General features: G+C 38.6%; 2 protein-coding genes across 6 annotated transcripts in view; both read left to right on the top strand.

The window, feature by feature from the left end:
* sh2d3ca (SH2 domain containing 3Ca) overlaps positions 1 to 3,042 on the top strand; it is a 44,949-nt gene extending 41,907 nt beyond the window's left edge. For all 5 annotated transcript variants that reach the window (XM_026219374.1, XM_026219375.1, XM_026219376.1 and 2 more), the window contains 2 exons: positions 88 to 294; positions 424 to 3,042. In XM_026219374.1, coding sequence (XP_026075159.1) covers positions 88 to 294; positions 424 to 599 — 383 coding nt within the window. In that variant the 3' untranslated portion in view covers positions 600 to 3,042. The remainder of the gene's footprint in view (positions 1 to 87; positions 295 to 423) is intronic.
* Positions 3,043 to 7,279: 4,237 nt separating this feature from the next.
* Positions 7,280 to 17,317, top strand: urm1 (ubiquitin related modifier 1). The gene is made up of 5 exons (XM_026219373.1): positions 7,280 to 7,360; positions 9,654 to 9,724; positions 15,691 to 15,772; positions 16,789 to 16,837; positions 17,235 to 17,317. The coding sequence occupies exons 1-5, from the start codon at positions 7,326 to 7,328 to the stop codon at positions 17,301 to 17,303; spliced, it is 306 nt and encodes a 101-aa protein (XP_026075158.1). The 5' UTR covers positions 7,280 to 7,325; the 3' UTR covers positions 17,304 to 17,317.
* Positions 17,318 to 20,534: the final 3,217 nt, after the last annotated feature.

Genomic DNA, 20,534 nt, shown 5'->3' with positions numbered 1-20,534 from the left:
TATTATATAAATCACAAGTCCCCCAGTAGTTGGAACTCTTTTTAAGGTTTATTTATTTATAACTGTATTTGTTTCTGAATCTTCCAGAGACCTGTGTGCTCTCGAACACCTCTTTCCCTCACGTGGTGCCGGTGCTGTCGCTGCTGGAGCGCGGTGTGGCGTCCGGAGAGGCGCTGGAGTCCTGGGAGAGCGTGGAGTCAGGAGTGGACGTGGTCATGAGTCACCTGGAAGCAGCACGGACCATCGCTCACCACGGAGGACTGTATCGCACCAACACCGAGAGCAAACTACAGGGTAAACTATCAACCTGTGTTACAACTCAGATATAAAATCCAAGCATTTAATATTAGACACAATTACTAATGCTAGCCTAAAAAGCATGAAGATATATATAACATTCAGGCTTTCTCCGTCTCCTCACAGATTTCCAGGAGCGGAAGGAGGTGCTGGAAATCTTCTGTACCGAGTTTCAGATGAGGCTTTTATGGGGCAGTCGTGGCTCTGAAGGAAACCAGGCCGAGCGCTATGAGAAGTTTGACAAGGTCCTCACCGCTCTGTCCCACAAGCTAGAACCTCCTGTACGACACAGTGAATTATAGCACCCCCGCACCCACACATGGTATGATCCCTGACCTTCCTGTCACTCCTACTCCTGGAACAGACCATGCTTTTTTGGGGGGAGCCGGAGAATATATCAATGAGTGACTCACTCTGCAAAACAAGGCACAACGGGGACAAGCTTTATGCGAGCATGATGGTGCCTCCTGAAGAACGCAGACTGCTGCAGTGGAATGAAATAAAAATCTAAAGCCAAAATATCTTCTTCAGTGGTGATCAAGGGAACTTCGTTTTTAAAAAAGAGAGAATGTGATGAAGTGTAAGTCGACTTTGACCCAAAAGGGTCTGAATCCTGTTTGATGTGAATCCACGATTTAGTTTCCATCAGCTTTCATGTCGATAAAAAGCAAAGATGTCTTGCAGAAGTGACCTGTCTCGATTTATTGCTGGAATAGACTGAACACACACTCACTTTTCAGATGTCTGAATGTAAGTTGCCAAATCATGAATTCAAACAGATGTCTGCTGGATAAAGAGTTTTATTTTTACGCTCGTTTTTTAGGTTCACTTCTCAGTTTTTGATTTTTCGCTATTGTCATTGCTTTAGTGATGGAAAGTGAGGAATTGGGCCTTCATCTTTAATGAGTGTCTAACAGATGCTCACATTCACACTCTCTCCAGGTCTGACAGCATCGCTTCTCAGAGCGCTTTGGCGTCCGAATGTGTTGGAGATGACATACTGTTTAGCCTACTTTCCTCTCTTTTTCTCATTCTGTTTTTTTTTTTTTTTTGTCTAAAGGGGTCATATCATGAGGAACTAAATTTCTTTATTTGCAAATACAGAGTTCATTATAACTATCAGAATTGAAAAAATCAGTGCAAAAAAAAAAACTCATCTGAAACTCAAGGTTGTTAGCATATGGCCACCCACTTTACACATCATCATCACATATCGGGTGTGCATCCATCCTGTTAACACCAGAAGAGCTAATGATTAGAGTAAAAAAGTGATACTAGTTAAACTTAATGTGCTGTTTTTTCCTTCTAAAGGATCCCAGTGTTGGAAACAAGTTCATTTTCAGCTCAAATTGTTTTATGAATCCGTTACATGGGGAAGCGCAATCTATATTAGCAACCCCACAGCTCGTGTGTTTCTCATATCATATACCAAGAAGGGCATTTGCATAAAGTCTTAAAGGCACAGGGTCACAATAACAGCCTATTTAATTCCAAGATCAGAAAGAGGGTGGAAATGGACATGAAAAACTAAATCATTACAGAGAAAAATCATGATATGACCGCTTTAATATCTTTCATGACAGAGGCCATGCTAGTCAGTATGGCCATGGAAATGAGGTTTAGCTGTCTTTTAGATACATAAGGTATATTCTCAATGAGACTGGATCACAATGAATGTCAGTTTGTATTACGTTATTTAAGAGACCCATCTAACCAAACTTTACAGATCAAGTCCGTGTCCAGATCATCTATTGCAAGTCAACAAAGACATTTGATTTTTCATTCAAACATTGAAAAGTAGTGTTATGGCAATAATTCACAAACTAATATATGGAGGATCATTGTGTTAGTATTTATGCTAATGCATATTGATCATATTTAAGATTAGGAGTTTTACTAAAACTGCCTATTTTGATGCATAAATCATCCATTTATCCAACATATATGAATTATACCTCATATTGCACAAATCTGTGAAGGAAAGAGATGACATCCTGGTAGTGACTTTTTCTACGAGTACCATTCACATTTTCATCAGGTTCCTGCGAAAAAACAAAACAGGTTTGAAAGATTTCAGCTAATAATAGCAACATTTTCATTAAATTCAAAAACACTTATAATACTGTTTTCATATTCTGGTAGATTCAGCCAAACAAAACCCAAAGTCACATACATATACCTCTATCAACGGTGTAAATGTTCTACCCTTATTTCTGGGTACCATAAACAGAAAAGGTTGTAGGTATCTGGTTCTAACGCGATCTATTGTGTATCATATGCAGGCTGCTATACTTCACACCCAGTCTATAAATGCACATTTCCAGGGATTTTTCTGAAGGTATTTTTTCAGGTAATTTAATAAAGGCAGATCTGAAAGTAGATTATGCTATCTGTCGCAAATAGGGGAGCATTATGGGATGAAAAGTGGATCATATGCAATTTCACTTTTAGCCAGCAGAGGGCTCTGTTTAGTAAGCTAAAAATAATAATAAATGGAAGCAAGTTTTGAACCTTTTGAACTTTTTTTTATTAAGGCCTGCTGGTCTAGGACTGTAACTTGTGTTTGGTTTCTCTACTGTAAAGGTAAATGTGTGACTATTTCGTTTTGTAAATAGTTACCCCTAAACGGTTGATGATATACGAGGTGGACGAGGTCACGTGATTGCATCCTTTTATTATGTGCTGTACATACTGGTATGTCATATGTTTTGCACTTTTTTCAGAAAATAAAATACAGTAAGCTTGCGTTTTGGTGCTTTTGTTTGTTGTTGTTTTTTGCTCTAAATATTAGGTTAGTCATAATCATGTTTTGTTTCTGTCTGCAAAAATTTAGATGCCTACAATTTGCATGCTATTATTTTCACTGGTCTGTTGATTCATTAAGTGCAAGTCAGCAGGTACCAGGACTTTGAGTCAAAAAAAAAAAACACACAAAATTCATACCCATGACTCCTGGTGATATATTGAGGTGTTATGAATGTGAAATGACAAGTCTAAGAGAACCTGAGCATTATTTACATGATTATTCCTTGAAAGTCTATTACATCCTGACTTTAGATAAATGTCTTCACAGTGTTAAGGTGAAATTACTTGTCTCAGGTTGAAACCCGTCTGTTTCTTAATTTGTAGTCTTAAATACAAACAGATCATCTTTATATATTCATATATATAAACACTTTTTTTCTCAAGAAATAGAGTTGATGTTATCGTTTGAACAAGTGGCATTAAAATTAACAGAGATTCCCTATGATTTTACACGAGGATAGGTATTTCAAAATAAAGATCAGAGCTCCTTCTGTGACTCTGATGAGTACTCTTGCTGCATACTAATAAATTGCAGTTATTCTGTTAAATATATTGGTAAAGTGAATAAACCAGTCACCAAATTTGAAAAGTATAGTATTTAAGCTTTCAATATATATATATATATATATATATATATATATATATATATATATATATATACTGATGGAGATCCATTCTTGCCTCATTAGTTCTGGGAGCTGATGACAAATTTGTGGGCTTCTGCTTGTCCACTCGCCTTTTGAGGACTGACCACAGGTTCTCTATGGGACTGAGATCCGGGGAGTTGCCTGGCCACGGATTCAACATTTCAATGTAATGATCTTCGAGCCACTTCTTTATCACTCTTGCTTTGTGACATGCTGCAGAATCATGCTGGAAAATGCAGATTATTGGAAGAAGTATTTAGCTTAAGCAGCACACTTTCCAAAAAAAATGTCACTGCTAAAACTTTTGGCCATGACTGTAGGCCTATATATAGTTTGTCAAGATTACTTTAGATTTAAAGAATGTTGATATTACTGTTATAAACATGTAATAACAAGTGGGCTCACCGGTGGATCAATAATATATTGATATAGATATATAGATATGGTTATCTATATCTATATAGTTCCTGGTTTCGGATCACAAACTGAACCGTGTTTAAACAGTGTAGCTCTAGAGAATAACCACAAGGTGGCAGCAGCGTCAAGCTCCAGTGACACGTAGTGCAGTGACGTCAGCATTCTCAACTCACTGCACTTGACCCTTCTCAATACAACACTTCACTGTGTTTGCTGTAGACACACGTTTAGTAGTGTAATCACTAACTATACACTACTCAAGGTTGATTGTCTTGGTGAATTTCTATAATTTCGCTAAACCTAACCTTTTGAATGCAGTTTTCATTCATAAAACTTGCATATTCTTCAAGTTAATCAAAGTGCAAAGATGAAAGACACAGTTTGCTTTATCCCTTTGTGTGTGTGTGTGTGTGTGTGTGTGTGAGGGTGAGTGTGAGGGTGCAGTTGTGAATGCACTGCGACACAGAGCATGCGTGCTGGCTTTGAGTTGTGTGCACGTCAGGCTAAAGTGACTTCACCAAGACAAGATGGTGGTTATGGAGGGGGCTGCAGGGAAGCCATGATGCAATCTCTCAGTGTGTGTGTGTGTGTGTGTGTGTGTGATGTCCCCCGCACAGCTGTGTCAGTCAGAGAAAGGTCCACCAGGCACTGCTGGCAAAGCGGGCACACTGACAGAGACCCCAGGACATCAATGCCCACTCAGCACACAAAGACACGGCCGAGCTGCCCGTCACACGCCACTGTGCTCAAAATATTGGAGAAATGCAGATGAAAATCTTTTACTGAAGACTGCTTGTGGTCGGTGAACTCAAACGAGGAGTCACACAATAGCACACACACGCAGTCTGCTCTGAAAGAGAACAGCACTTCAAAGCTGGAATATGGGATATTATATAATATAATAAGAGCAAATTTGTTTGGAGGTTTAGTAAAACTTATAAAGATTTCTTATTAGATTTCACGTCCACAAGACTGAAACCGGAGCTAAAATGTATGATTTATTTTGGTAACTGAGAAGAGTTGATCACCGTAATTTGGGAATGCTGTATTTTTTTATTATTAAATATTAATACAAATACATATTTTATTTATAGTATCAAAGCTAGAATATGAAATGTTATACAATATATTAAGAGCAAATTTGTGTGGTTTTTTTGTGAAAATTAATAAGATTTGTTATGAGATTTGCACTGAAACTGGTGCAAAAAAATATCATTTATTTTTGTAACTAAAAAATGTTTATCACCTTTACCAGGGGATACTGAGTTTGATATGTTTCATGTATTTTTTAATTCAATATTAACACAACAGGGTTCTGGGGCTGATATTACGGCTCTGAAATGCCTCAAACTGTGCTAAAGCAGCTCGTTAAAGCTCATTTTTTCCATCTTATTTTGGTCACACGTAATGCTCGGTGTCATAACGTATGTTCAAATATCTTTCGCTCTTTCTCTTTCTTCGGAAGCTGATTTATTTACAGGCGGATCCGCTGGTGACAGCGCAGGAACAACTTGTCATGCCCTGAACAGCTAAGCACATGTAAAGCGACTGGATTACATGTCTTGGTGCTTTAACACTTTGTCATCTAAATCTAGAGCTCATGCGCATCCACACACACACACACACACACAGCACTGAACTCATATTACTGTCAGTCGTGTACAACCTGCAGTTAACAACCTGCAGTTACAAGTTAACGACTGTGCTTTCAAAGAAAATACAACAGAAGCCAATAAAAGTATATGCATTGCATCCGTTTAGTTAATCATGGCTGTATGTAAAAAAAATAATGTAGTTTCAGTGTGCACATACCACTGTGATAGTCCAAATTCATTGTGATCATTTTATTTTTGGACGTCAGTCGGGAGTGTCCCCTCATGTGTCTCTCTGTGGCCCCAGGGCCCCCCTTGTCCCTCGGACTTCATATTAACACATGAATGGCCGGCTGCAAAGGGCCAGTTCAGCCTCGGACGCCAACAGAAGGCAGGAGATTTGCAATTCAATCTGCTCCTGGTCAGGACAGACCTGTCTCCAGTGTGACAGAGGACGAGGGGGTGGGGACCAGCACACATCACAGCACTGCGCCTCACACACTGAAATATTAGACATTATGGGAACATTTAAATAACACTAAAAAGAATCATTATACACAGCAATATAATAGCTGGGCTAGCAGGCGTTGTTACACTATATCAGGAAAATTGTCACCTTGGAGCCTGCCATCAAAGTGCCTTTTGAGCAGAATTTAGTGAATTTTATATATATATATATATATATATATATATATATATATATATATATATATATATATATATATATATATATATATATTGAAAGATGAAATCACAATATATAAAATATAAACAAACACACACACACACACACACATATATATATATATATATATATATATATATATATATATATATATATATATATATATATACATATATATATACATATACACACACATATATATATATATATATATACATATACACACACACATATATATATATATATATATATATATATATATATATATATATATATATATATTGGGTATATAATTGTGAAAAAAACAACTCATGAACTATATATATATATATATATATATATATATATATATATATATATATATATATATATATATATATATGTGTGTGTGTGTGTGTGTGTGTGTGTGTGTACACCTACTTAATTATATTTTGAAAACAAATTTGTACCCAAATATCGGCTAAACCTGACGAAAACCTCCCGTTGAGAACGTCCTCGTTTGTAAAACTGGTATAGAAAATTAGTTTTTTTTTTTTTCTTTAATTGTATGCAATGCAGAAAATGCAGAAGGTGTCCTTTAAGGTGTGGGTTTAGGTGTAGTGTTGGTGTACAGTATAATGTACAATAGCCTATAAAAACCATTATGCCTATAGAAAGTCTCCATTTAGAGACACACATTTTTTTTTTAGATTATTCTTGGAAGGTAAATTTTCAATCAAAACATATTTTAGTTATTTATAATGTATAATAGAGCAAATACACAGGAAAAACCCGAAGCTGGTTTCAGTCGACAAACAGAAACGCCCTCTACAGTAAAATGGTCCTCAGAGGAAGATGTCATTTCCGGTGAAGCTGAGTGATTATTTCCGGTTTTAGAGCAACATGGCAGCGCCCTTAGGTCTGCACCTGGAGTTTGGGTTTGTATTGATCGCTTTTTCATGATTCATCGCATTCGCCTTGTATTCCACTGATTACATTAATACACGAAACTGAAGGAAGAGCTTTCAAAACAACTCGACTGAATCTTTATCAAGGGCACGCGGTTGATAAAGACTCGTTTTTCAGCGGTTTAGCGGCAGTAAAGACAATGAAATTAAAAAGTAAAAATGAACATATTAATCGATGTAGACATGCACTCGGTTAGAGAAACGTTAACATTAATAGAAATGAGGTTTGTTCATAAACATGGGCAATGATAACAAAGAGAGGGTATTTCAGTACACTGTATACTGTATGTCAAAATAATACCATGGTCATTTATGATAATCGATAACAATAACGTTTCAGCTTATCAGGAAATATGTACTGATAATTTTTATTAGTAATATAGTAGAGAGAGGACGGGAAATTATGTCATCAATTTCATCATTAACGAACCAGGCTAACTTAAGCACAACTGTAAGTCCTTACAGACTGAGTCATGCTTATTAATAATATCTACTTTAACAGAAAAACCAAACAAGAAATGAATCAAATGAAAGTAAAATAAAATACATACATGCATAAACTTTACAGGGGGTTAAACAAGTATGGCCTTATAAGCTTCTCATAATTTTTAAGACGAGTTGAATTTGGGAAGTTTTCCAGCTGGATTTGAATCATTTAAGCAACACAACTTCACGTGTCACATCATGTGTGCTAACCGCTTGATCACAGCACAGTTTGCTGAATTTCTGAGGAGAAATATAGGCTATGTCTGGAACAGCATGCATTAAAGTATACACTTAATACTGCCAGAACATGAAACAACAATTCAGGTTATCCAACAGTATACTCTTCCAACAATAGTATGTGATTGTCATCACCTCATTGTGCAATTCAGCAAATTCTGCTAAGTTATAAACTGCTTGTGTTGCTTTTTTCATTTGTGTTTAAAGGTTTTAACTCAGACATGCAGCAACATTGTCATGTAATCGGTCAGAAAGATGTGTTGAGCACATTGTATTGTGGAATACAGTGTACCGTTTCCCACATAGTGCCATCTGTTGTATACAGCACGTTTTGACACTTTGTACTTGGCCATCAGGGTATTCCATGCATACAGAAAAGTTGCAAAAATAAGTATACTACAGAATGAATAAGTGTAGTGAGTAATAAGATTACAGAAGTAATAAGTGTAATATGCTGTTCTGAACATAGCCAAGGAGCGACAGAGAACGTAGATGGCAGAAAAATTTTGCATTTGGCTTTCGGTCAAAATCATCACTGCTTTCAAGTCGCAACAGAGTCCTGTGTGACTGTCTCTGGACAGAGGTGGTGTTTGTGAGTGGCCTTTCTGAGGCTGGCACACAGGCTGGCTTCTCTCTGTAGCGCTAGAGTAAGGGCATCTGGCCAGGCCGGGCGATCTGGAGGACAACTGGGCTTTCTCCAGGAGATGTGAGCTCTCTTTATTGGGCCTGCACCTGCTACATGAGTCCTACTCTGACTTCATGTCCCTATCGTTTTTTTTCTTCTTCTGACATGCACCTTCTCTCGTTCTTGGATGGATCTCTGTCACTTACTGAGTTGCGTTTATTAAATTCTGCTCGATTACTTAAATGTTGCTTGAATGTATATTGTGATTTTGTCTTCTTTGTGATAAATACGTTGGTCCTCACACCATCTTTTATGTGTTTATGCAAGTTGCAATGTAAGTTTTGTACATATCTTGTTGAAGAAAGTACAGTGTTGATGACATCTTTGCAACCTGGATCTCTTCAAGAGTGCTATCTTGCTTAAAATCATAAAATAAACTTTTTTTTATTATTAAAGAAAGAAAAGAAACAGAGTTTTCTGGGTGTGTTTTGTCATAGACGGGATGTTAAGCTATGCTAATGTGACCCTGGACCACAAAACCAGTCTTAAGTGTCAATTTTTCTAAATTGAGATTTATATATAATCTGAAAGCTGAATAAATAAGCTTTCCATTGGTGCATGGTTTGTCACGATCTGACAATATCCAGCTGAGATAAGACTATTTGAAAATCTGGAATCTGAGGGTGCAAAAACATCTAAATACTGAGAAAATGCCTTTAAAGTTGTTCAAATGAATTCATAACAAAGCATTTTACTAATCAAAAATTAAGTTTTGACATTTACGGTAGGAAATGTACAAAATATTTTCATGGAACATGATCTGAACATTCACTGAACATTATTGTTGTTGAAGGTAAACATGAAAAAGGCAATAACGTTTATCATTATGTGCACTGTATATTTTCCCTGTTTTAGAGGAGGGGCTGAACTTCTCTTTGATGGGGTCAAGAATCATCATGTGACCCTCCCTGGCCAATCAGATCCCTGTGAGTATTTAATATATATTTATATATATATACTTCTTCTTGCTAATGCAAATATTACTATTGATCATAATTATAACAAACCACTTTTTAAAAAAAACTTTTATTTTTTCACCCAAAAATGACCAGTCATCATTTATATGCTTTAATGTTGTTCCAGAACTTGTATGACTTCATTTTATGGAATGCTTCAGCTGATTTTGTCCATATAATGAATGCAGTGGGGATCAATATATTGCATGGACAAAACACAGACCTCTATCAATATAACTTTATTTTTGTTCCACAGAAGAACAAAGTCATGTTTGGAAATTACATGATAACAGAATTTCATTTTTGGGTAGGGAACTGTCCATTTAACATTACATATGCAAACTATCCTGTACCATCTGTATAAGTGACATGCCTCCAATCGTTTGGCTGGTTGAGAACAGGAGAGTATCCACCAAGCTAAGCTCCAGACACCACCCAAAACATTCCAGCAACCACATAACAATGTACCATAACACTATACTGTTCTACCAGTTTTGCACAGACAAATGCCACTCGAGTTCTCTTCAGAAAATGGGAAAATCACATTTATATTAGACTTTTCATTTTTTTACAATTGTTTTTTACATTGATCATGAAATATTCTATTATTAAGCTTATAATGCACAGATGTTTGGTTAATACCACAATAAATAAGTTGGGAAATACTGAGAGACTTCAAATGTTTGGCTCTTTTTCTATACCAAGCCAGTGCTTTACCATTCCCAGCACTGATGACTTAATTAGCTCCAAACATCTTCACCCTTTCTCTCCCAGTAGATATTCGGAAGTAGGATTCATTTATTGGCCTTTTGCCCTGCTGGAACTAAAGGATCTCTTTTTTTATCTGGTACTCAATAGAACAAAGTCACACAAATCATACCAAATTATGTGCCTCTTTCTCCACATCTCTCTCTTTTTTTCTGCCTTCCCTCTGCCTGATGCCCTTTTCCCATTTGCCTTCTTTCCTCCCCTGACCTCTCAGAGCCCTGGTTCACACGCTTCCCTGGACACCTTTTCTTCTAGCCAGTCCTGCTTTCACCCTGACATCGGGCCAATGGCGAACCAGTGCCGGCCTGCCATCACAAATCAAGGTTGTTTTTTTTCCCATCCACCCCTCCCTCAGCAACAATGGAGCTGAGCCCCTTCTCCATACATCCCACCTCCCCCTCAACCACCAACATCTGTGAGCCTCCCTGCGCCCAGCTATTCTTCCCCTAACTGCTCCATTATTGGGCCCCTTTCACTTGTAAATTCAGCCAGTGATACTGTTGATGGATCTTTTATGCCTAGTGCTGGGGTCAGAGGAAAGGTATAGAGAATAGAGGGCCAGTAAAGGAGGGAGTGACAATTGTTACAAAGCACTAAGTCCTTTTTTGTGCAGTCATTTTTTGGGATGCCTGACAGAACAAATGCCTTTCTCCTCCAAACACCTCACATTCCTGCAGCTTCCTGGTGGGACATTTGGGTGAAAGTGGTGGGATGTTTAGTTGTGGGGGGAGCACTTGTATTACCCCCTGTATTTAAACGCAGAGTGGGCAACATGTTCTCTGCCATCACTGGATTGGAAGGCAAGTCATTTGAGAGTCATTAGTGCAACAGATGGATTAGGGAAGCAAGACCTTATACCCCTTGAACGTGCTCAGAAGTGCTTGGAAGAATTGTAGATGGCATTTTTGATCAGTAGAGGATGGCGATATCTAGAGAGCAGGGAGGAGTTTCCCAAAACTTCAGCTGACTAATCACCGTGTCAGTAGTTAACAGATACAGTATAATCTTTCTTTGAGATTACCATGTGGGTCAGTTTCCACACAGATTTGTTAATGGGTTATAGAACCTTTCTTTTTTTCAGACATAGTCCTGCAAGGTCAACTTGGTAACTCAAGGATGACATAGTTGTATAGTAGTGGGAGAATCTTTTTGGCACAGATGTTCAGAAATTTCTTTGGTAGCCTAGTAGTGGTGCTCTGTATTTATAGCCAGTCACTTTTCCTGCCTGTACAGCGACCTTAGTCTGTCACTTGGGGTCTGAGATGCATTGAACAGGAACAGAACTTTTGGCCAAGTATTTTAATATTTTTGCATCCCTTTGCCAGTTCTGAGGTCGGGAAAATTTGGATATGCTTGTACTTCGGTGGCCTTTCCAAACAAGAGAAGGGTCAAGCTCTGGGGCACCAGAGTATCCACGACAACCTGTCCACAAAAGTGGCCGGTGGGAGGGAATGTGGCCACTGAGACCTCGCAGGGGCCTGGGGGATGACCTCAGAGCGCTTTTGAAGCCCATGGTCCGTATGCATGTTTGTGGGCATGATTTGAGTATGTCACGGATGGCTGGCTGAGATTGCTAAGGCTGACACTGATGCTCTACACTAATCCCTCCTAAATTTTCTGTGCACTGGTCCAGACCCTTTTAAGTGATTGATGAGTAGTGCTGAACGCCCCGCTGCCGGACACACACACACATGATCGTCATAGAAACACCAGCCCTCATATTCCAAGCAAGATGAATGGCTTCATTCCCTCCCACCCACAGATACTGACGATAATGATGATAGTCATGCAAAGAGAAAGGAAATGGAGAGAGTTAGCCAGCCACTATGCTACACAGACGCCGCCACCCTCCCACGCAGGCTTTATCCCAGCATGCACCTGTCTGCGGTGACGCATACTCCCCCTCCCGTCCGCGTGTTCCTTCGTTTTCCTCCTGCCTTACTACAACCTATCCAGTCCTTTTCGTCTTCCATTCTTTCCTTACCCCTACAGGAAAGAGGGCGAAAGAGATGTGGGGCGTCTTGTTGACTCCTCACTCTTTGCCCCTGACTCACATAAACCATCCTTTGTACGTGAAAGCGAACCAGTAGACGTTCTCTTCGTTTTTTTGAAGTTCCCTCAGTCAATAGACTGACGTGGCTGAAAGTGATCACGTCTGTTTTTTGCCCCTGCTTTTGGTGGCAGTCAATATTCATTGCGGTAGCACTGAGGCAAGCATCACTCTTCTTTATAGGTTCAGGATTGTGGGCTAGCCGAGCTGCAAGGTACAACGATCGTTACACAGCTGAAGAGGCTGACAGCGATCCAATTAACCCGAAACAGCCTCTGTTGCTCGACCTCTGCCTCTCGCTGAGAAGAACGCCACACGCTTACAAGCGCATACACTTGCACGCATTGGTGCTGACATCTCTGAAAGGTTCAGTTCTGGTGGACCCTTGCCCAGTCGAGAGTATTGTATAGAGCCACGCTCCAGCACCCACTTGCCCTCTTGTTTCGTCCTCTTTCTAATTTGTCCTGGTCTAATTATACACTCTTCCATAGCCAGTTAGCTGTAGCACAATGCCATCATGGTCATCATGTCTCCTCAAACTTATCAAGGGTTTCCCAGCCCTCCTTCACAGATTCTCTGGTTTTAGACACCATTTCCAACCTGAGACTTTATATGTTCACCCCTGCTGCTCAAGAGTGTGAGAAGATGGTGTTCAGTGTTAAAGGGGGGGTGAAATGCTATTTAATGCATACTGAGTTTTTTACACTGTTTAAGAGTTGGATTCCCATGCTAAACATGGACAAAGTTTCAAAAATTAAGTTGTACGTTTGAAGGAGTATTTCTGTTCCAAAAATACTTCCGGTTTGTCACAAGTTTCGGAAAGTTTTTTTCGAGTATGGCTCTGTGTGACGTTAGATGGAGCAGAATTTCCTTATATGGGTCCTAAGGGCACTTCTGCCGGAAGAGTGCGCGCTCCCGTATAGCAGAGCACTGAGAGCACAGACATTCACTGATCAGAGCGAGAGCGTCGCGAAATCTCACAAAAGAAGTATGTTTTTGGTTGCCAGGGCAAGACAACCCTGCACAGATTACCAAAAAAAAAAAAAAAAAACGCATTAAGGGACCAGTGGACGGAGTTTATTTTTACAGAGCATAAACGGAGTTGTGCAAGTGTTTTTGTTTATTCCCTGCATTTCGAAGATGCTTGTTTTACAAACAAGGCCCAGTTTGACGACGGATTTGCGTATCGTTTTTTTTCTTAAGGATGATGCAATCCTAACGAAAAAGGGTCACGATCGTGTGTTGGAACCGCAGGCGGTGATTAAAACTGCTTAAAATATCTCTGCCTCCTTGTTAGTGCGTCCCCTCCCATGCCGGAGACCTGGGTTCGAGCCCCGCTCGGAGCGAGTCGTTGCTGCTGCTGCTCTCGTTCAGTTTCAGCCTCGGGATCTGATTCTGGATCATAAATAAACGGCTGAATCTGACTGTTAGCCATGGTTTGTTTTGGATGATGTTTTTTTTTCTCACGGTAATGTCACAACTTCCAAACGCTCTCAACGCAAAAGCCTACTTGCGCTCGTGATTCTTTAGCTCCGCCCACACGTCACGCCTCCAGCGGCTCGTGTTTTTCCGAAAAAAATCGGCACAGACTATTTTTCTCTTATAAATATAATAAAACTAAAGACTTTTTGGAGATATGAAGGATGCAGTACTACTCTATAGGTACCAAGATTAACAGGATATTGAGTGAAAATGAGCATTTCACCCCCCTTTAGATGTTGCCAGCTGCCTCAGTTAATGGACCTCCTTTAAAAAAAAAAATCTTCCCTTATGGGATTTACAGCCGAGATATATGCTGACACGCATAAGAACACCTACACAGATATTGCCGGCTATCCTGTAATTCCCCTTCAAATATGTCCTAGGATTATATAAAACCAACATTACAGCCTTGTGGTTTAATTTTCATCCTATTTCTTTCCAAATGTTCAGGTGAGCTCTAAATGTTGTGGATGTTTATTTGCACAACAATTAAACATGCACAGGATTATATTGCAGAACAGGGATCAGCAGCAGTATGAAGTTATGCAGGTGAGTCCATGCATGTGTTTGGATAGGGTTAGCAAAGGGTTTTACAAAGCTCTTTCTCTGATGTCACATTTCCAATAAGTGTAATGGCCTTTCATGCAGGCGAACTAGCGATGTTCAAGAATACAAAATACGCTAAGTGCACATTTTGCGTGCCCAGCCTTATCAATGTCAACCACAGAAACTCGCAAACAATAAATGCAAACTCCTCCCCAGATCAAATGAAAACATCTCTATCTCTCTCTTTTCCCTTTTTCTCCCCCCTCTTCCTCACTCTTTCTCCTTCTTTGTCTCCATCACCCCTCTGAGCAGAAAATTGGTACATTCCAGAAATGGATGCTGATGATACAATGTTGATGTTGGACATACCGACTTGTCCGCCATGTTGGGCAGCGGAACTTCATCGCTTACATGTACAACTGTAAAACAATTATCATCCATCTTCACATTTTTTATCGCAGAACACACAGCACCCATCTTGGAAGGCTAAATTTGAATACCCTTCACTTAGTGGAATAACAACCAGTGGCTTTGATTGGATTATATTTGCTTGGCTAAAGTAAATTGCAATCAGAAGCATCACAGCACTCTAAGCAAAATTTTGAAAAACATTTTCACGCAGACATTTTTGTTTATCATCATAGGCTTACAGTGGTTGGCTTTTTTCAATGGGGGGGGAGGGGGAAGCGGTGTCCAGACTCCAGACATCCTAGATTTAATTTGAATTCACATTGGAGCGCTTGGTTTGTATCCATCAGTCATCACCACAACCCCCCCCCCCCCCCCCCAATAGTTATACTGCTATTCGGCACTATCCCTATAACCTACCTATTCCAGTCACGTTTAACTGGTTGGGTTGATACAGCAAGTCAGTAGCGTCTCTGTGTTTACTAATCTGAATTTAAACCACATCACTGCTATATTTCCAACGGTGCGTCCAAATAATGTCAGTGAGCGAGTCTACTCTTGATATACCTCCTTCAAACCTCCCCTCCACCTTGCAGTCGAGGCTTTGTCGCGTCACATCGACCGTGGGGCTGGCTCACTGAACTCTGACCTGTGACCTTTGACCTCTATGGTATTCTTACAGGGGACATGAAGCAGCTGCTTACATGGATCCGAGGGAACATGCTGAAGGAGCGCCCAGAGCTCTTTATGCAGGGTGACACTGTGTAAGTACACACACACAGATGCACAGTAAATACGTTAGCGATGCTGGATGATGCTCAGGCAAATATACACACGCACTTTAGACACACACTCGTAATAAATGCAGCACTGCGCAGTGAGGTCAAGGAGGCAGAATCACACCACACTTCCTGGTGCGACACGGATGTGTTTGGCCAGTGGTAAATTAATTATTTTTTTATGCTTGCGTTGCATTAGAAAAGCAATACAAAATGTTTATTTATATGTGTGTGTGATGTGCTTAGAATTAGTATGGTTACTACAGTCCTACAGTCTTGCTTGCTCATCTCATTCTAAACAGAGGGTGGATTTTAATCTTTTGTAATTCCGATACAATTAATTTATCCCCAAAATTATGCTTTTGCATTCTTCAGCAGGTTTTTTCATCATAAATGACCTTTATTCTTGCCCTGACGTAACTGTAGCATGAAATCAGCTGTGGATAACTGCAGTACGCCTCTGGTACACACTGTAGTCTTCAATGGCGTATAAACCGTACCGTCGACTGTAGCCATGAGGGGCCACCCCGTCACCTACATTAGCACCTCGTACTTAAAATATAAAACACAAAACATTTGATTTTTAAAATGTATTTTCTTTTTTTATATTTTTTGCAGTGCCCGAGTAGGCAGGTATTAATGGACCCATAAAGCTAAATCCAAAGTGATGTTATTGTGTTATATTGTATATTAAGCTGTGTTGTATTAAATTGCATTGATCCCTGTAATTATAAATATAGTGTGGTAATCTGTGAGAGAGGATGTTCAATGTGTAGTCTTTATTGTGTTTTATCTTGCACGTGTATGTTGGTACGAGGGAACCTCATTCATTTAATGAACTGCAGATGCAAGGGTCTTAGAAAACCGCAGCACTGGTGATTTTCATTGTGTATAAACAGGCTGCATTATATTATCAGAGAGTTGCTTTACTGTGATGTTTTCATTGTAGCTCACATCACTTACATGAGCTCTTATTTTCTTTTTCTTTTTTACACACACAGTAGACCTGGGATTCTCGTATTGATCAACGATGCAGACTGGGAACTGATGGTAAGAGTGTGTGTGTGTGTGTGTGTACTGTTCCTCAATCACTCCTTCCACTCTCTGTTTTAATGACGTGCTCATTTTAGGTCCAGTGTCAGCTTCTTTTCATTCATCTAATGTACATAAAGGTTGTGCTGTGTTGCTCTTTCAGGAAAACATGTATTGGCATCAAGGTGTAATTTGAAGAAACACAATCAGTGGAAATAGTCATTGTCTCACTAACTGTCAGTGATCGCTAAAACCTGCAAATCGTGTCGATTTAAAGCTCCGACTCCTAGTGTTTTTTACAATTTACATTAAATATATATAGTGTATACATCAGTCCTTAAATGTAGATATTTTTCAAAAATGTTATTTTATTCTTATTTTCTTCTATTGTGTACACATCCATGTCCCTGTGCAGGGTGAACTGGAGTACCAGCTTCAGGACCAGGATAATGTTGTCTTTATCTCCACCCTTCATGGAGGCTAACGGACTCTAAATCAGTACCACACACATTACAGGAGCCCCTCCACCCTCCAAAAGTTAAAAAATCAGATGATCCATCAACAGCAGCATCAGTGGCCGATTTCAATCACAGCCGTGGGTTTCTTGACCACTCACGTGAAAAGACTTATTTGGTTTTAAGTCTAATAAAACGTAATGTCATTGGGAATCTGGCTGTGGAGGGGCGGTTCACTGTCCCCTACACCTTACAGGAGCATGGTGGGGTTAGGATGGGGAGCAAGGGCTCATTAGGAAGGTCACTCTGTCTAGCCAGTGTCCAGATGGATTCTCCTGAGACGTGGTGGACCGGTTGCCCCATGTCAAATGGCTCAGTTATAATTTTCATTCATTTTCTGTTCAATGCCTTTAGAGCTGTCAATTGTATGTTTTCTATGTAAGTCCTTTTTTTTTTTTTTTTTGATCTGAATGCATAAATATTGTCACGATATTGTTTTATTTAAGATTTTATGTGTGCTGCAGAAATGCAAATCCAAATTCTCTTTGTTAGTATTCAAATAAATGTATATCTGCAATAAAATATGCATGAATGTTTAATATTTGTCGTAATATCAACCTGCTAAAATTAAGTATTTATTTGAGATCGAGATTTTTTAATTCCCACACGTATATAGACTGCTAGGTTACCTCAAAGTAGTTCTAAATGTACCTCTAAATATTATTTTAAAGCTTTGAGACGACACGTTCAGCATCATCACATCATACAGAAAGAAATGACAGTTCTCTAGCGAGATGACATATTATTTTTCATGTTGCATATTGATTTGCGTATACTTCCTTGTCCTAGGGTTCACCTATAGAGTATTCATTAGAAGAAACTAGATGATGGCGGGAGGTCGAGCACAAATCTCTCCTGGCTGAAGACTCGATTTGCCACGGAAACCCGTGTGATAATAGTAACACTGATACAGATGCTAATGCTGTCGAAGAAGAAATGCGTGATGTCAGTGTGTGTTTGTGTGTGTGTGTGTGTAGGGTGAAAGGGGGGATACAGGGCTAAACATGCTTCTCCTGGAGTGTGACCTGTTGGGAGGCCTTGAGACAATTTCTCTTTTATTAAAGACACTTCCTACTGAGAATTAAATGAGGCTTATTTAGGTAATCCGCACTTTTGATTTTCGCCTACTTTTCAAAACGTTATTTAAAAGTATAATTGACTCATTTTTGTGTACGAGTTTGTTTTGATTTTTAGCATAAATGTATAAAATAGTATTGTAAAATGTATATTTTGTCCTAATTTAATTCTGCGCAATTAGTTTAAATGTAATTTTTTTTAGAACTTTAGTTTGAAGCCAACTTTATAAAGATGCAAGAGATTGCACGTATAATAGTTTATACGTTGCACACCAAGGTTTATGTATAGATTTTAATATTTCGCTCTCTTCCTTTTTTCTTCTTCTCTCATAATAGAATGGATTTATACCGCTTGATTTACCAACCTTTTATTGTTCCAGGGTTTTTATATACAACAATAAAACTATTAATTCTTCAAAATAATATAACATCAAACAAGCCTGGCGAATATGGGACTTTATGTAGGCCTAGCTAAATAAAATGTATGTTTTTATTCATAAATGTATAACAATATAGCCTACAACAAGAGTTAGCAACCTCAAAGTAACAGTTTGAATGCTTTAGCTTGTCTTTAATTAATTACCTATTTACAAATAGCCTGTTTGACGAAGTGATTAAATGGCTACACAGATTTTACCAAATGGAGCAATATAAGAAAAAAAAAAAAAAATACAGACTAGGCCACACAAAAGAAGGAAAAAAACAGACACTACAAAGTGTTTAATAGCCTATATATTCCAATGTAAAATGTATAAATTATTATTTTATTTTTAATGATGCAAATCGTGCAATGACAATTAGACCGAACATTAAAATTGTTTATCGCTCAGGTGTTGAATATTGTAGCAATAAACATAAAATATCTTTCTGTCGGACATTTGAAACTATAAACGACGCAGAGATTGTAATTTTGTAGAACAAATTAAGGAAACTATCTGCCTACTTCTCTATGTAAGCTAGCTTTTTTGTTTATTCTTCAAAGACATTCAAAATTATGATTTCTCGTTCATTCAGTCTATAATTTGATACTTTTCTCGTTTTATGGCCTATAAAGAAACCATTTTTGTGTTGACGCTTTAAGTTCAGGCCTGAATGCTTCAAATAAAGTAGCTAAACATAGTGAATTTTTACTATCTCTTGTTTGAATCCACTAGTCCACCAGGAAACGGTTGTATTAATACATTTTATATTTAGTATTCAGCTTGGCTATATAGGCTAGCCTATGCTATATTTTTGGAAACCCATGCTTCCACCGGAATTATTAGGCTAGTTAACGGTTGGACGTCGATGACCGTTATAAAGTGCGCCATCGACAGGCAAAGCAATAGCATACAAGCTTAGCAACACAACAGTGACAGAAAAAAATATCAAAGACGTTTATTTTTTAACGTCTAGCGAACACAGTTATGTTGAATTTAATTTAGCATTTATTTACAGCCACAAACTGTCATCTAATATAGAATATTTTGAAGCCCGGCAGGTGAAAAAAATGGCCGCTTCTTTCACCCTGGTTTATGCAGATTTTGAAATTGCGTAACTTTACGTGATTTATTTTTTCAGTTTAAGGTAGGCCTACTCTTTATAAACCCTTTAAGGCTGGCCTTAGTCATTAAGTTAGAAATAGGCCTATTTAAATTATTATATCCTGTTGCTTAAATGCGTTTATCAAAACTTTTTGTTTTAGTCAGGTTCGTGTTCCAACAGTCTCTATTGGGATTAGATTTCTACTGTCAATATATTACTCTTTATTTTCAGACACTTGTTAATTCAAAGATCGTGTGGGTCCCAGCAGGCCCTGTATTTACCGTTGATCACAATCAACAAAACATAAAGTTTAATGGTCAAACGAAGGGGTACATTAAAAAAAATGGTGTAAAGCGGGTTTCTTTTCAATTAATCTTTATTTTTAAATGATTGCTTTTTAATTTCTCGACCACACGTGGTGCAGATGCAAAGGTTTGATTCGAACTCAAGTCGGTGCTTCCAAACATCAAACAAAATTCCATCCGTTGGTGCTTTTCTGTGTAGGCCTAGTGTTTTTCGTTGTCAAAAACGTCACTGAAACTACTTTGTGGTGTAATTAGCAGTTTATTGATTAACAAGAGGAATGTATAGTTACCAATA

The sequence above is a fragment of the Carassius auratus genome, chromosome 35, assembly GCF_003368295.1.
Source record: "Carassius auratus strain Wakin chromosome 35, ASM336829v1, whole genome shotgun sequence".
NCBI lineage: Eukaryota > Metazoa > Chordata > Actinopteri > Cypriniformes > Cyprinidae > Carassius > Carassius auratus.
This window is presented reverse-complemented; position numbering and strand designations above follow the sequence as displayed.

Excerpts from the sequence above, each read along its gene's own strand:
- urm1 (XM_026219373.1), top strand. The coding sequence starts at position 7,326 with ATGGCAGCGCCCTTAGGTCTGCACCTGGAGTTTGG. Across the intron at positions 7,361-9,653 it reads GGTCTGCACCTGGAGTTTGG|AGGAGGGGCTGAACTTCTCT; the intron begins GTTTGTATTGAT and ends TCCCTGTTTTAG. Across the intron at positions 9,725-15,690 it reads CCCTGGCCAATCAGATCCCT|GGGACATGAAGCAGCTGCTT; the intron begins GTGAGTATTTAA and ends GTATTCTTACAG.